Genomic DNA, 14,045 nt, shown 5'->3' with positions numbered 1-14,045 from the left:
AGAAATCTGACTGTACGACAATTTATGGTATAAACGGCAGATATGGATGACTCTAACTATGTATGTGTCTTTTCTACTTTAGTTTTTCCCTTCCACCCTCAATTTCTACCCACATGAATGGCCCTACGGTTCTGTCAAAGCGGAAGAGGAAAAGATCTATAAATTTGATTCCAGCAAGGGCTATAGGCAGAGAGCTGCTATAGTTTTTACATCAGGAGCGGATGCCTTCGGTAAGGCCTTGGTCAATCTAGGCCATATAAGTGGCTATACGCTGAATATCACTGTTCGAGCGTGTCGAAGATGGGCTTTACAGGAAGTAGATACGGATTTATTACCAGCATATGCCCAGAGTGACTGATGATAAAATAGATAAGACGTATTCCGAGTCTGCAAGGATGAAGTTCGCTGGGCAAGCCCGAGAGGGCTGCTTAGAGCCTGCCCTGGGATAGCAGCGGCTTGGCTGGTGGAGGTCCAGGCCGCAAAGTAGAATAATAAAAGCAATAGAAAGGACAGTGATGACCTTATGATAGGCTGGTTTCGATTGAAGTAGATGGAGTAAGATGTAGGCAAGGAGACTGTGAGGAAGACCGCGAAGAGTTTCAGGAAATCATGGCCATTACACTATTATAGAAACAGCCGTATACAGGGGGATTCCTAAAAGGCTGATACAGGAACAGAGACAAGTACAACTATCAACGTGCCCACTCAGTCTTTACTTTTCTCTCTTCCGCCTAGACAGATATCTAAAATTCCCTCATCCTTAATCTCCATGGCCCAGTCGACCGCGGTCTTCCCATCCGAGTCCTTGGCCATGGGATCTGCGTGAAATCTCTGCTGCAACAGCCTGGTCATCCTCTCATCTCTCCGTCGAATAGCCAAATGAAGGACAGGCCCCGGAGAGAGACCCCTCTCCTGCCCCACCGGCTGAACAGCATTAATATCGACCAGCTTCCTCTTCTCCACCAAGAGAGCTATCATATCAGTACGGTGATTGCGCACAGCCGCGAATAGTACACCTGTACCTTTCAAAGCTGCTCCGTGATCCACTAGTAGTTCCATCATATCACAGGATCCGATCGCCGCCACCACAGCTACTGCCGGCCGATGATTGATCTGGCACTGTGTAGGATCCGCGCCGTTGGCGAGGAGGAAACTAACCAGGGGGAAATTGTTTCCTAGAACGGCCCAGGCAAGAGGAGGACCCATATGGCCTAGATACATAGTGCATAGCGACGGATCATGCCGGAAGAGTAGCTTAAAGGCCGGGACTCGTTCAGGACTAAGCGAATCGAGGATGACTATACGGTCCAGATTTGCTAGTGGTGTCTTCCGGCCGGTTTCATCATGTGGGAACAATCGAGGAAGAAGATATTCGAGCACTTCTAGCTGCATCGTTTGAATTGCGGCCTGGAGGATGGCGGTGGAAGGAAGGTGGTGCTGTTGTATCGCCGTCTCAATAGCCGGAATCAAGTCGGTGAGATTGCCGTCTTTAACGAGGGAAATGATTCTTTCGTGTATTGTATTAGCCATTGTGTATTTGGAATTTTTCTATTTCCGATCCAAGAGAGGCGTCTAGGAAGGGAGATGTTCAGGCTAAAAGAAACAAATCCCAGTACGGAGTAGTTCGGTAGCACATCTTAACTAGGTGGTACTCCGTAGGTAGTTCCCCCTGCACCGTCGAATCAATCATACCTTTTGTCTGTCCTCCTTGCCCTATTTGAATGATAGCAATTTCGCTAAGAGGTGTGCTGTTTTCAGGACTGGTCGCTTGCATTAGCTCTCAGCCAACACTAGGCCTAACCGAAAGGGTTGGAGACAAATATCGGAAGGTCTCGAAGCGCCAAAATGACAAGCCGTTTTAGTGTACATCTAGTGTTTTCACACGAGATATTGTGCCTGAGGATTCGCTCTTCGATCTATGTTATCAACCTACAAGAACGATTGCCACAAGATATGAAGCATCGCGCTTCCCTCTGAGCCGGGAAGTCAGAATTGATCAATTTCCCTGTTAAATATCATTGGGAGCTCTCTTAGCCATACCTGCTGAGAGACAGGACCAGACTCTACGCTACGAAGAGAGAGAGAGAGACTGGAAACCCCTGTGTTCGTCTGCGAGAGAGAAGAAGGGAAGGAAAGTATCTAGGAGAAAGAGCTTCTTATAGCACGGCGAGGAAGGAGGAGTTACCTAACTCTAAACAAGCACAAAGCTCTCAACCCTAGTCCGCGATCCCTAATCATTTCCTAAGTCCGTTTATAGTTTAATATTAGGCCCACTAACATCGTAGTATAGACTGGTTAGATCGTCGAATGGCACCCAAAGCTACATATCTATAAGACAGTTTGTGATATAAGAGCATACCAGTCCCTGTTAGATTATCACCTAAAATTGTTAAGCGCCCACAGATCCGGCTAGCTATACAGCATTATAGCTCAGGTTTTCCGCTCCATCGGCAAACCTAGGCCAAAGGATCACATCAGCGCGTTCAGGGACGTGCAGGATATTCAGGTGTAGAATGGTGGTATTCAGGGTATTCCTGTGAATGGGCTGAATGGACTGAAGAGTAGGGCGGCAAGAGGGGATTTCCTAACGAATCAAAAAAAGCAGCAAAACAAAAACATACAACAGTGAGGATTCGCTGGTGGTCACCCACCCAACTACTAACTCACCGGCGTGTGGCTTGAGTACGGCTGAGCGGACGGGAAGCCCTATTTTCCACACCCTATGGTCGTATGTATTAGGGGCTACACTAGCTGAAATCATATTATGAGTACTATGAGTGTATAGAAGGGGTTACAGAGTGCAGATTAGGGTGAGCTTACCTGTAAATTATGCCACGGCACTAAAATTTCAGCTAAGCCCTACCTACCTGGTAGCTATATAAATTACGGGGTTCTACAAGTACCGATCTTCAACGCCTTCCAAGGTTCTTTTAAAACATACCGCTGTTAGCACCTACAACACCTATTTTCAAAATACTCAGCCTCGCTCCCATAGCAAAGAATAGAACATAAAAGCAAAAACAAAAAACATACAACAGTGAGGATTCGCTGGTGGTCACCCACCCAACTACTAACTCACCGGCGTGTGGCTTAAGTACGGCTGAGCGGACGGGAAGCCCTGTTTTCCACACCCTATGGTCGTATGTGATTGTAGTTGCAAGAGGAAGAAATATAAGGTGCAATTGAGAAAAGCTTGTGAAGACGGGTAGCCTATTACCATCATTTCACCCGAAACTTCACACCTCTTCCATAAATAAGATGCTACCTCCGCTCGCAGTCGAACAGCCGGCGTTTCTGCGCCAACCCCCGTGGAACCACGGACGGCCTTGCCTTGGGGATGTGCGATCTGCGATCAGAAAGAGGACCTGAAAACCTGCACTGCCTGTGGGGTGTTATCTTACTGTGGCAGAGATCACCAGATCGAACATCGAAAAGAACACAAGGCGCTCTGTAATTTCGTGAAACAGACCCAAGCAGCAGTAGCAGCCATCAATGTTCAGTTGGGACCTCACCCTCAGGATCCCTCGCTTCCCGATGTGCGCCGCCTCTTTACGGCAGAGCCGATTGCAGCTGAGAGAAAAAATTACTTTGTCGCAATTTTTAACCTGCAGGAATGCATGGAGCGTGTTTACACGGAAAAAGCAGTGAGAGCAGCGCTCGCCCTGTCCAAGCTGACGATGCTCTACTATCCCGATAATTACCTCTCCGGTGGGTTGGTTTCAGCTCTCTGGATTCGACTTGACGAGGATGACGAGGTCTATGGATTCATCAAGTCCTGGTACCTTTGGGAGGAATCCGAAAACCACCCCCCGGGACAGATGGCACCCACACTCATTCAGAATCCCGATATCCTGGAGGATGTTGATTTCTATCTAGGTATAGAGGCCAGGTTTATGGATGGAACAGACACCATCACCTTCCTGCTCTGCTTGACTTTGTTGAAAATCAAAATTCTGCTCGATCTCAAGGATCTCCACCAAGCACGACAAGCCGCGGGACCGAAGGTGCCCCAGGAGGTACTGGACGAGATCCTGGCAAAGATTCCTCGAAGCTCGTCCATCCGGGCCAATCGCCGGATCATGAGCAATCCCGATCTGTCCGCCGAAATCGCAAGACTAGATACCCAAGTCGACGCCCTGTACATGAAGATTAACCAGACGAACTTCTTTTGGTGGCGAACTTTGGTCGATCGACCACTCGAGGCGATTCAGACGGTCGTTAACCGGTCGCATGGCGGTGCTCCAGCGGAATGCGGGAGTCCACTCGAGGCGGCCATCTGGATCACACAGAAATCCCAACGTTTCTGCTGGATTGAGACGCCAGGAGCTCTGGAGTTCCTGCGGCAGAAGAACTCCACCGTTCCCCTCCCCTTGTTGAGCGAGGCTTATCGGGTCTATGGCAGACGTGCAGAGGAGTTAGTTGCAGCTTTGTATAACCTCTAGTGACTGAATATGTATTTTATTCATTGGGCATAGCATACGACAGCCAAGTTTGTACTGTAGTGATAGCACCAATATACAACATAATTCGCGTGGAGTCCACTGGTGCGGTGGCCGTGCTTGATGTCTGGATTCTCACCCTGTCTACGGAGTATAGTGCTGAGTGTATGGAGTACTGTCGAGAAGGTTGGAATTCAAACTATTTCGACGCACATAAATCTCTATATTGTATATCTACCAGATCCTAGGTCGTTCGAACCCATTCCTAGGTACTACCCAAAATACCTACTCGTATTAACATTCACTCTCAGAAAGCCGGGGGTCTCCTCGAAATACCACATATAGAGCTATTCGGGCGATACGACCGTAGAAATGTCATATCCTCATCGGCCGGTCTAGCTTGAAGTATACATAGCCTTCAATAGTGACAAAGTACATAATAGCGACGGCTGAGAATAGTCGTTCAGCACGTTGTTCTGTAGCCTATATTGGCTCTGCAGGACCCTGCAGCCAAGCCCTAAGTGGGTCAAGGCGTTAAGCTCCGAATGCCCAATGCACAAAAAAGACATAAAAAAAGAAAAAGAGACAAAAAAAGAAATCTTGAGGTTTGTTTTTAGGAATAGCCGAACGCGGGGGTCGAACCCGCAGCCTTAAGATTAAGAGTCTTACGCTCTACCGATTGAGCTAGCCCGGCCGGGCTGTTGTAAACGGCTGCCCAAAAGTGTATTATTTAGGTCTATTGCTGGAGATGGGATTCCAAGGGTGCGCTTTTACTCGACTGTAGTCTTCGGATTCTGTTCTCATCTTTCGCCAAAAAGGGCAGACATAGACTAGAAAAGTGAAACAACCAGGAGACGAGAAACAAGAATGGTAAAGTTACGCTGCCACACCGTTCAGACCCATTTGGTTGGAGATATATATTTTTGGGCGACTTGTCTATTGAGACTCCCTGCTCTATGTTCGAACGTCGTCAGGGAAGAGTATTTCCTGCCAATCGACTATGCTCGATGAATCTCCTAGTGGGTTGTACCAGGCGCCGAGTCCTTTTCACTGCGAACATGCTGATTCTGGAAAGAGTGGCAAATCCCCCGAAAAGGCAAGGGATATCGTCAATCGAAGGTCATCCAATCAAACTGGAGCTTTCTGTATAGCATACGGGGAAAGTGCTATTCTACTCGCGGCGAAGCATCTCATATCTCCATATATTTTCAAGATAGGCGATGCAACCTAGATATTATCACAGGACTAGGGGTGCTTCGAGATACATCGCCGTCGAAAACTGTCACATATACTGGCCCTTGCTTCCTCCCCTTCCCAGCTCATCCTGCTCTCTACATGTCCGCTGGAACATGCCAAAACGAGTGTATACCCCCCGGACTCAGGCAACAGACGCTGTTTGCTCACCCCGAACGATTGTCCACAGTTGGAATACGACAAGGCTGTAAATGAGAGAGTCTGCCGAGAGAGGACGGCGTTTGAGTTCATTTTGTGCGTGCTGCGAGAATGCTAGACTCGTTGCAGGCAGGACCTTACGCCGTATGGATAACGTCCGAAGCACCGGAGCACCTGCAAATGAGATGTTCTATTCTCGAGTGCGGTGTGACCACTGGATCAGAATGGGGGTTGCACTTTCAGGCCCTGTCTCTTAAGCGGATTGTCAATTATCAAGACGGACATGTGGCATGGATGTGTGCATGGATGAATCAAAATCTGAGATATATCATTACTTGTTGTATCAAGCTCGGAAATTTGAAGGTTGGTTGCTCCGTCGTCAAAATGATTGTCTGTCCACTGCCAAACATTATTGGAATGCCCTGCTGGTGAATAAGCCCTCGATGTGGTCAAGTGCGGGTCTGGAATCGAGTGAATGTCACATCTACCAGTTATGGAAACTTATTCTTCAATAGTCGGATAGGGTTAATGGCAAGTTTAGACGGGAGAAATTATTTCCGAGTGTCGGAAATCAATCTAGAGTCATGCAATGATATGAAAATGCAGATATGCTAGCGCCCATGAAAGATCTTCTAAACTAATCCCACGATGATTTTCAAGATCCACCAGATGCAATTTGTCTATAACCAGCTCAAACCATTGCGGTTGGCTTTTGAAGATCAGTTGCATCTTCAGTTCTCCAAAGCGACGTCACAGTCTTCCACTGCGTGTAGAAACGGAGACCGTCCTTGCCGTAGAAGTTGAGCAGACCCGTTCCGGCAACACTACGCTTGTTACCGGTGAAAGAGAACATGGGAAGGGGAACGGGGATAGGGACGTTAATTCCAACTTGGCCGGACTCGACTCGCTTCTGGAAATGCGTCGCGCTGGATCCGGACTGGGTAAAGATGACTGCGCCGTTACCCCATTCGTTGCTGTTGATCAGATCAATCGCACCGTTGATCGTATCGGTCTCAATGCAAAGCAGGACAGGACCGAAGATTTCTTCTTTATAGCATTTCATCGCGGGTGTAACACCGGTGATGATGGTTGGGCCGACCTAAGAATCCATATGTTAGCACGAATGATGATGGTAATCCCCATCACACAAAGGAGACCCATACCCAATTTCCATTGGGGAAACCCTCTGGCTTATATTCACGGCCATCCAAGGCGATGGTAGCACCCTCCTTTTCAGCGCTCGTGATAAGATCTATGCAACGATCCCGACTCTGGGGTGTAATCAATGGACCAAGGTCAGAGCGCGCATTGAAACCGCTTCCTGCCTGGTATCCCTTGGCATTTTCAATCAACTCGGGGACCCATTCATGAGCTTTACCAACGGTAACCAAGACGCTAAGTGCCATGCAACGCTGACCTGCTGCTCCGAACGCGGCGCCGGCGATGGCACTCAACGCGTGCTTCTTATTACTATCTGGGAGAAGGGCTGCGTGGTTCTTGGCTCCCAGGTTTGCCTGGACACGCTTTCCATTTGCAGTACCACGGTCGTAGATGTATTCGCCAACCTTGTTTGAACCAACGAAGGAGATGGCCTTGATCTCCGGTGCATCCAGGATAAAGTCAACGGCGGGCTTTGATCCGTGAATCACGTTCACAACACCTGGGGGAAACCGGCTTTCTTGCAAAGTTCGGCGATGATCATAGTAGCTCCGGGTGCGCGCTCGGTCGGCTTCAAGATCATACAGTTACCAGTCACAATCGCGATGGGGAGACTCCACAGAGGGATCATGGCAGGGAAGTTGAATGGGCAAATGGCCGCGACGACTCCGAGAGGTAGACGGTAGGAGCGAGTCTCCATATCCTTGGCTACCTCGAGCACCTCGCCAGGAAGCTGCGTGGTGATTCCGCAAGCAGTTTCGCAGACCTGCAATCCGCGCAGAACGTCACCCTTGGCATCGGCCAGAGTCTTGCCCTGTTCTGTGACAATTGAAACTGCTAGGTTGTTCATGTTTTCGCGGACCAAGTTGGTCAACTTGAAGATCATTTCCTGTCGCTTCATGATGCTAGTGTCTCGCCAGGCGGGGAATGCATTCTGAGCTGCGATCACTGCGGCCTTGCACTCGTCGAGCGTCGATTCAGGGACTCGAGACACGACGTTGTTTGTTGCGGGATCGTGGACTTCAATCCATTTGGTAGTTTTGGAGCCAACTAGCTCGTTATCGATGAAGTTTTGGGCATCATAGACGGTATCGGCCTTGTCATGGCCGCCTTTATAGTTCAGGGTGAGGAGGGTCGTCTGGGAAGCCATGATGCAAGTAGAATGGAAAATGAGGATGCTCCAAGAGACCCTATGGCGAGGGGCTATTTAAACCAAGTGCGGGGAAGCAGAAGCAACTGGTCCACGATAGTCATGTTACGTCCTCGTGACCCCGCAGTTCTCGTGATATACTTACTACGTAGAGACCGCTGCTCACGAAGTTCCAAGGCCATGGAGCGTGGGATACAGGTGCTTATCTGCGATCTTAGTAAACCCTCAATGACTCGTTACCTATGTGTCCAGGGAGTTATCTCTCGGGTCTTGGCAAGATATGTGTGTCCGATGTCGTATCATGTTATCTGGACTTGGTGCCAGGACGGGGGAAAGCCGGTGGCCGATATAGCCCATTTTCCAATAGACGGCCATGGCCTCTTCTACGGTGTATTCGAAAGGCTGCGAATGATTGAGAAACACGATGTAAAGTACTAGGGAGTATAGACCCAATGGAGTCCCCAGCCCAATCAAAGCTGAGGTGTTTCTCGTGATCGTTCCTTCGTGCCTTTTCACAGGTTCTCTCGCTAGCTCCCCTTGATCAAAATCGAAAAAGACATTGTATTCATGAAAGTGCATATACCTATCCTTGTATCATGCAAAGAGATTTGTACAAGAGGTGGGTGTGGGGGGTATGCTACATGGTCATCATCGAATTAAGTTGGAAGACGCTATACAAGATCTATATCAAGCCTATCCACAGATCACAAGAGACAAGTGGACTAGACGGGAAGAGTCAAAAATCAAGATCATGAGTCGGTGGCATGAATAACACACAACTCTTTCGCATGCCAAATTCGTCGTCGCCGCACCACATCAGTGCCAAACGTATCCATGATACCGTCATCGTTGTAGCGGCGAGGATCAGACTTATCAGAGGATGCACTATCATCGGGAAAAGATGGACGCAGCAGGCGAGCTTCCTCTACACTTGCGCCAAACTCGTATTCGCCACGACAAAGAACCGTGACGCCGATGGAGGCGGTTTTGGATTCGCCACTTGGTAGGATGGGCAGCGCTTGTTGTAGCATTCCCGTCCAGACAAGGCGACGGGTTAAATCAAGGGCGACATTGTTTGGTTGATGCCGAAGGCTGGGTTGGAGTCGGAGAAGGGGATGAATGGGGCGGGAGGAACGGTTGTGGACAGTGACATGTAAAGTAAGGAGGTCGTCTGTCTTGACGCGGAAGCGTGAGCGGCCAGTCTGTTCTACTGCCGGGGAGGTCTCGGATGGAGATGATGGCGAGGTGAGAGAATATGTCATTTCGATATCCTCAAGACGCATGGCTTCAACCATACGGTTGTTCAGTCGGATATTTCGAAGGTCAATGGATCCCTCACGGCCTGTGGCGGTTTCCTTCCAACCTCCAAGAACTCTCTTGAGAAGCTCCTCCCGGAACCAGAAAGCTTCGCGCGAGGCTGCCTCGGCTTCAAAGGACAGTTTGTTGGCGCTGACGACGAATTGTCTCCGAGTGCCAGTGTTGATGACGGGTATAGAGGCATGGGGGTTGTCTAAGTAGACGCGGGGCAAAACCAGGACAAAACGACAGACCTGACCGGGTTGGAGCTCTCCATCAACAGAGTACTTGCCCTCAGAGTCATCCTTGGTTGGCGTCTGTGACGAGGGGCCTGCCATTGACTGTTCGCTAACATGGAGCCATACCGATAGAGGACTTGGCCATGCGTTGCGCAAGTCGAGCAGCACGACACAATGGTCGGGCCCATAAGCCCCGTTGCCGAGACGGGCGAGGACCTGCGAGAATGGATCGTTCTCAGTAGCGGAGAGCAACGCATCTGGCTTTTGTAGCGACTCGACGGATGGTTCAATATGGTTTTTCCAAGCAAAGTCGCCGCTGAATGGAAGAATTTCACAGCGAGCGACCTCCACGCTCGCATTCACGGTGACCGTCAATGGCACAAATAGTTGTCGAGTATAGAAGATATCGGGTAATTCACCTGGGGCAGCGCCAACGCAGGAGTAGTCGATCTGCACAGTTGTGTCCTGCAAGCCGGGCTTCCCGATAATATCAAGAGTAAAGTTTGCCTTTTGGCCGGCTCCAATCGAACAATCGCTGGGATCGTGCCCGTCTCGGCGCCACCGCAGAGCGGGCTTGGTAGCTAATTTGAGCTCCAGCTCGTAGATTTCGACGGCTAATAGATCTTTGTTGCTGAGTGCAGATTGTAGTTGCTTGGTAGTGGAGTCTTGGAAAGTGAATAGGACGAAGTCCACGGGACATGGAGAGGCATTTTGGAGTGTAATGTTAAAAGTTTTGACCTCACCTTCAAGGACCATCATCGCCGACTGTGATAGAGACATGGACTCAATCACAAGGGACGGTTGTTTGGCGATGACTTTAACCTCGCAAGTTGAGGTCTCAGGGCCCTTTTTGGCATCCACTTTGCCGTCTTTTGAGGTCGTCGAGCTCCAGGAGACAGGGCGCTCGGTAAGAGGCTTCTTTGCCCCTAGGCCTGTTCGTTTGAACTTGACCTCGGGTTCCGGCTTCCAAAATGTTTTGAAGATGGGGAATCTGCGCATTCGACAGTGTCGGACTTTCACAATACATCCTGTGATTTGAAGGCTGCCCTCTCCATGGGCAACTCCGAGTACGATGACACCTTGAATTGAGAGGGGAGCGATGACGATGTTCTCTGCCACTGCATCAAATGACACGCCACTGCTCTCTAGGCGCAGGTGTTCGATCTCAATCTCAAACTCGTAAGGGTTCTGAAGAGTTACTTGGAAAGACGCAGGTTCATCGGCCACAGCGAGCATTTCCAGTGCCTTGCTGTTAGGCTTGGCAAATGGATTGTATAGGAATGGATCCTTTTTCAACTTGTCGGAGCTCGTGGTTACCGCATCCAATTCTGTTTTAGACCGCCGAACAGGCTTTTTAGGGTCCGGCAGTGACAATAACTGGACATCACGCACTAGGAAGTCGTCCCAGTACTCTGCGACCATATCAGAGACACCTAGTCTAGTTCCTGCACCCACAGTGCGCTTAATGTTGTTCAACAGACGTATTTGTTCATCTTGTGGTAGATATGGTGGGGACCTGTATGCCGCACCAAGCATCATATCTCCTCGAATGGTTTGCAAAAGCTCAACCGTGAAACGTAAAACCCCGTTGAAGTCTGGAAGGGCTTCGCAGCAATTGATGCACGCTTTCAAAACGTCGATTTTCAAGTTCAAATCACCGTAACGATCCAGAACTACATGTCGGAATGCCCGCTCGGCAATACTCACAACCGAGTCATATTCAGTGTTCTGCTCAAGTCCACTCACGGCAGATGACTGGCTTTGTCTCTTCTCCCATTCATAGAAAGATGATGGTTGGACACCATAAATTTCTCCAATTGTCGCAAGAAGAAGCCGCACACTAGACTCCATGTTTCCGGAACCCGTGTCTAAAGCATTAACATCGAATGCAGTGTCGCTGAGAGACGCCAGGCCAGCAGCGGGATGGATACCCACCTCTGCAGCGCCAATCTTGCGTGCCTGGACTAGACTTGGTACCATAACAGTGAGAAGCTCACGCAGAATGAATGCCTTCTTTCTGGGTAGGTCAAGGATATTAAGAACGGCCACAACGCCAACAATGATGGGAACAGCATCAGTTGCTGGTAGGTCTGCACCAGGAGAAAGTGGCAGTGCCCGGTATAGGAAGTTGGCGATTTCGGACTTTCGGAGCAAAACAGTGCCCCGAGGAAGTTCCGGTTGCATCAGTGGAATCAGGGTTTCATTCATAACGATGTGTTTCAAAGCATTGTCATCCAAAGCACCGTCACGGACGCGAGCTGACACCATCAATCTTGCTAGTCGAATGACTGTCTCCGAGAACACTAACTGAGGAAGAGGTTCATCTGTGATATTGGCGGCGCGGGTATACAGATTCAAAATGTTGTTTGAGAGATCAGGCAAGAGATTGGCTAGATTGTGCAGAGAGATCACCCTATTGCCGGCGCTACTAGGGGTCATTGAGTCCCGGGAAGGTTTGGAAGATTTGTCCACCGCAGGGTACAGGACTGATGGAATCTAGTGAGCATGTAAGCATCTGTTGCAATCACAAGGAGGTTTGATGGTGTCTTTTGGCCATAACATACCTGGAAGTCCATGCCTGCCCATCCAAACATCAGCAGGCAAAGAAGAATTGTCTCAAGAGCTTTAGCATGCCATATGTAGTCACTGCTAGCTCGGGCATTGTTCGCCGCTTCGGTTAACTCCTTAAGGGCATCGGGCCACCTTCCTGCCTGCAGGAAAAGAGTCCCAATGACCACGCCGGCACGACCTTTGATCCGATTTTTGGTTCTATCTGTAGCACTCATGCCGCTTACAGACATTCGGTCACGGCTATGTTCTTTGGAGGATGCTATTGAAGGTGCTTTGCTGCCTGAGTTTGTACGACTGGACAGGTGGATTGCCCGGGTAATCTCATCAAAAGTCGTAGGAGTCTCATGATCACTAGGAGCCGGAGAGCTGGCATTAGAGGTCAATGGAGTGCCATCCTGAGTACCGTTTGGACTCGATGGTAGCTGAGCGGGGAGAGTCATGCGATTTAGAAGCCGATCCACTGGCCGTGGCCGCAATTCAGGATTGCGGTGCGGGCCCCAAGATGAGGCCTTGGGTGATTCGATTGATGGAATGCTTTGAATGGTTTTTGCAAACCCATCCAATTCAGAAAGCAAAACCGCCGTGATATCACATAAAACTGTTTTCATCGTAGTCGCTTTGGAAGCTTGCGGCGGAGGCACCCATAGAACATTGTCAGGTCCATTTGTGATCTTGTCTAGCCCTGGGTGGTCAAATACCACGAGTTGGTTCACCAAAGCGCGGGGGTTCCTTTCCTTCACCCCATTGAGCTCCTCCAATAGTTGATTGAGACCCTCCGGGGTTGGATGCTTCTGGTTTTCGCCGGTACTTTCAGGCATTTCGTTACCATCTGCGATTGCAATGATCACCAACGGCTCTCTATAGATCTCAAAAGGGAATAATTCGAGGTGCGAGGTTGGGGGGACCGAGAAGGATAGATCGTAAAGAATCAAGCCAGTAGGAAATGCTAGCGGCGAGAACATATCTAGAGGCACACAAGTTAGTTAACCAAGAATAAACACTAGAGGTTGAAACCAGGTGTAGGACATACTTCTGTTTGGCCGCGCATCGGGGCTTATATCCCCTAGTCGAACCACATTTTCCGCTTGTAGTCGCGCAGCGAAGCTCAAAAAGCGCGAGCGCTTGATTCTTCCAATGGGGAGAAGAAGGGCCCTGAGGCGCACGGGCGCAATTGGGGACAGAGGGTCAACACCCATCCTGTCGGTTGAGAACGATTAAGCAGGCGATTGACGATATTGAGCCCGCATCCACACTGGCAAGCTTTCGGGCGTCATGCGGTAGAGAGGACTGTAAGCCACGGAGCAAGAATCCAAGAAATTCAGCGCACTGAAATGACCTGCAAAGAAGACTTGCAAAGAAGATCTCCTAGCTAATTGCCAGTTCCGTTCCGCACTCCTGAGTCGAGTAACTCCGAACAACAAACGGCTCCACGATGATCTTGCTTAGGTAAGGCGGTGCATTAGTGGATGACGTGGTTCCCCGTAAGGATATGTACATGGAGTACTTCAACCCTCAGGTGAATTATGTGGCTGATAAGGTACCAGTACTTGAGTGGGTAAAGACGGTGAAGATTGGCAATTATACACCCGATAAGATAAGCCCAGTTTGAACTCCGCACTCTCCGACTACTTGCTCTCCTCTCCCCTAATATTTTGGGCTTGTTTTTGCTGTTTCGTTTATTTATCTTTTTTATATCTAGAGTCTACTCAGCGTTGTGTCTGTTTCTATTCCCAGCGTTTATCTCACCTTTCACGATCCATCCAAACGGTGCGTCCAAGTCCACGGCGGCCTAGACCACCG

The 14,045-nt window shown here is 49.5% G+C and overlaps 4 protein-coding genes across 4 annotated transcripts, besides 3 other annotated features; 1 reads left to right on the top strand and 3 right to left on the bottom strand.

Annotated features, from left to right (window-relative positions):
• Positions 1 to 705: 705 nt before the first annotated feature.
• Positions 706 to 1,530, bottom strand: N7457_006710 (ankyrin repeat domain-containing protein; the record flags this gene model as incomplete). Its single annotated transcript, XM_057177754.1, has 1 exon — positions 706 to 1,530. One exon carries the CDS (start codon positions 1,528 to 1,530, stop codon positions 706 to 708), a length of 825 nt encoding a protein of 274 aa, XP_057029498.1.
• Positions 1,531 to 2,460: 930 nt separating this feature from the next.
• Positions 2,461 to 2,561: a sequence feature (Protein overlapping with rRNA (N7457_006709, KAJ5778989.1) was converted to a misc_feature.).
• Positions 2,562 to 2,626: 65 nt separating this feature from the next.
• Positions 2,627 to 2,728: a sequence feature (Protein overlapping with rRNA (N7457_006709, KAJ5778989.1) was converted to a misc_feature.).
• Positions 2,729 to 3,038: 310 nt separating this feature from the next.
• Positions 3,039 to 3,186: a sequence feature (Protein overlapping with rRNA (N7457_006709, KAJ5778989.1) was converted to a misc_feature.).
• Positions 3,187 to 3,617: 431 nt separating this feature from the next.
• On the top strand, positions 3,618 to 4,442 carry N7457_006708 (uncharacterized protein; the record flags this gene model as incomplete). The annotated part of the gene is made up of 1 exon (XM_057177752.1): positions 3,618 to 4,442. One exon carries the CDS (start codon positions 3,618 to 3,620, stop codon positions 4,440 to 4,442), a length of 825 nt encoding a protein of 274 aa, XP_057029496.1.
• Positions 4,443 to 6,522: 2,080 nt separating this feature from the next.
• On the bottom strand, positions 6,523 to 8,139 carry N7457_006707 (CoA-acylating methylmalonate-semialdehyde dehydrogenase; the record flags this gene model as incomplete). The annotated part of the gene is given in 3 exon segments (XM_057177751.1): positions 6,523 to 6,930; positions 6,995 to 7,491; positions 7,503 to 8,139. The coding sequence occupies 3 exon segments, from the start codon at positions 8,137 to 8,139 to the stop codon at positions 6,523 to 6,525; spliced, it is 1,542 nt and encodes a 513-aa protein (XP_057029495.1).
• Positions 8,140 to 8,888: 749 nt separating this feature from the next.
• N7457_006706 (TRAPPII-specific subunit TRS120) lies at positions 8,889 to 13,441 on the bottom strand (the record flags this gene model as incomplete). Its single annotated transcript, XM_057177750.1, has 3 exons — positions 8,889 to 12,170; positions 12,239 to 13,209; positions 13,276 to 13,441. The coding sequence occupies 3 exons, from the start codon at positions 13,439 to 13,441 to the stop codon at positions 8,889 to 8,891; spliced, it is 4,419 nt and encodes a 1,472-aa protein (XP_057029494.1).
• Positions 13,442 to 14,045: the final 604 nt, after the last annotated feature.

The sequence above is a fragment of the Penicillium paradoxum genome (assembly GCF_028828445.1).
Source record: "Penicillium paradoxum strain IBT 22861 chromosome Unknown utg000006l_segment0_segment0, whole genome shotgun sequence".
Lineage (NCBI taxonomy): Eukaryota > Fungi > Ascomycota > Eurotiomycetes > Eurotiales > Aspergillaceae > Penicillium > Penicillium paradoxum.
The sequence above is the reverse complement of the archived record's forward strand: the minus strand, read 5'-3'. Positions and strand labels throughout refer to the sequence as shown.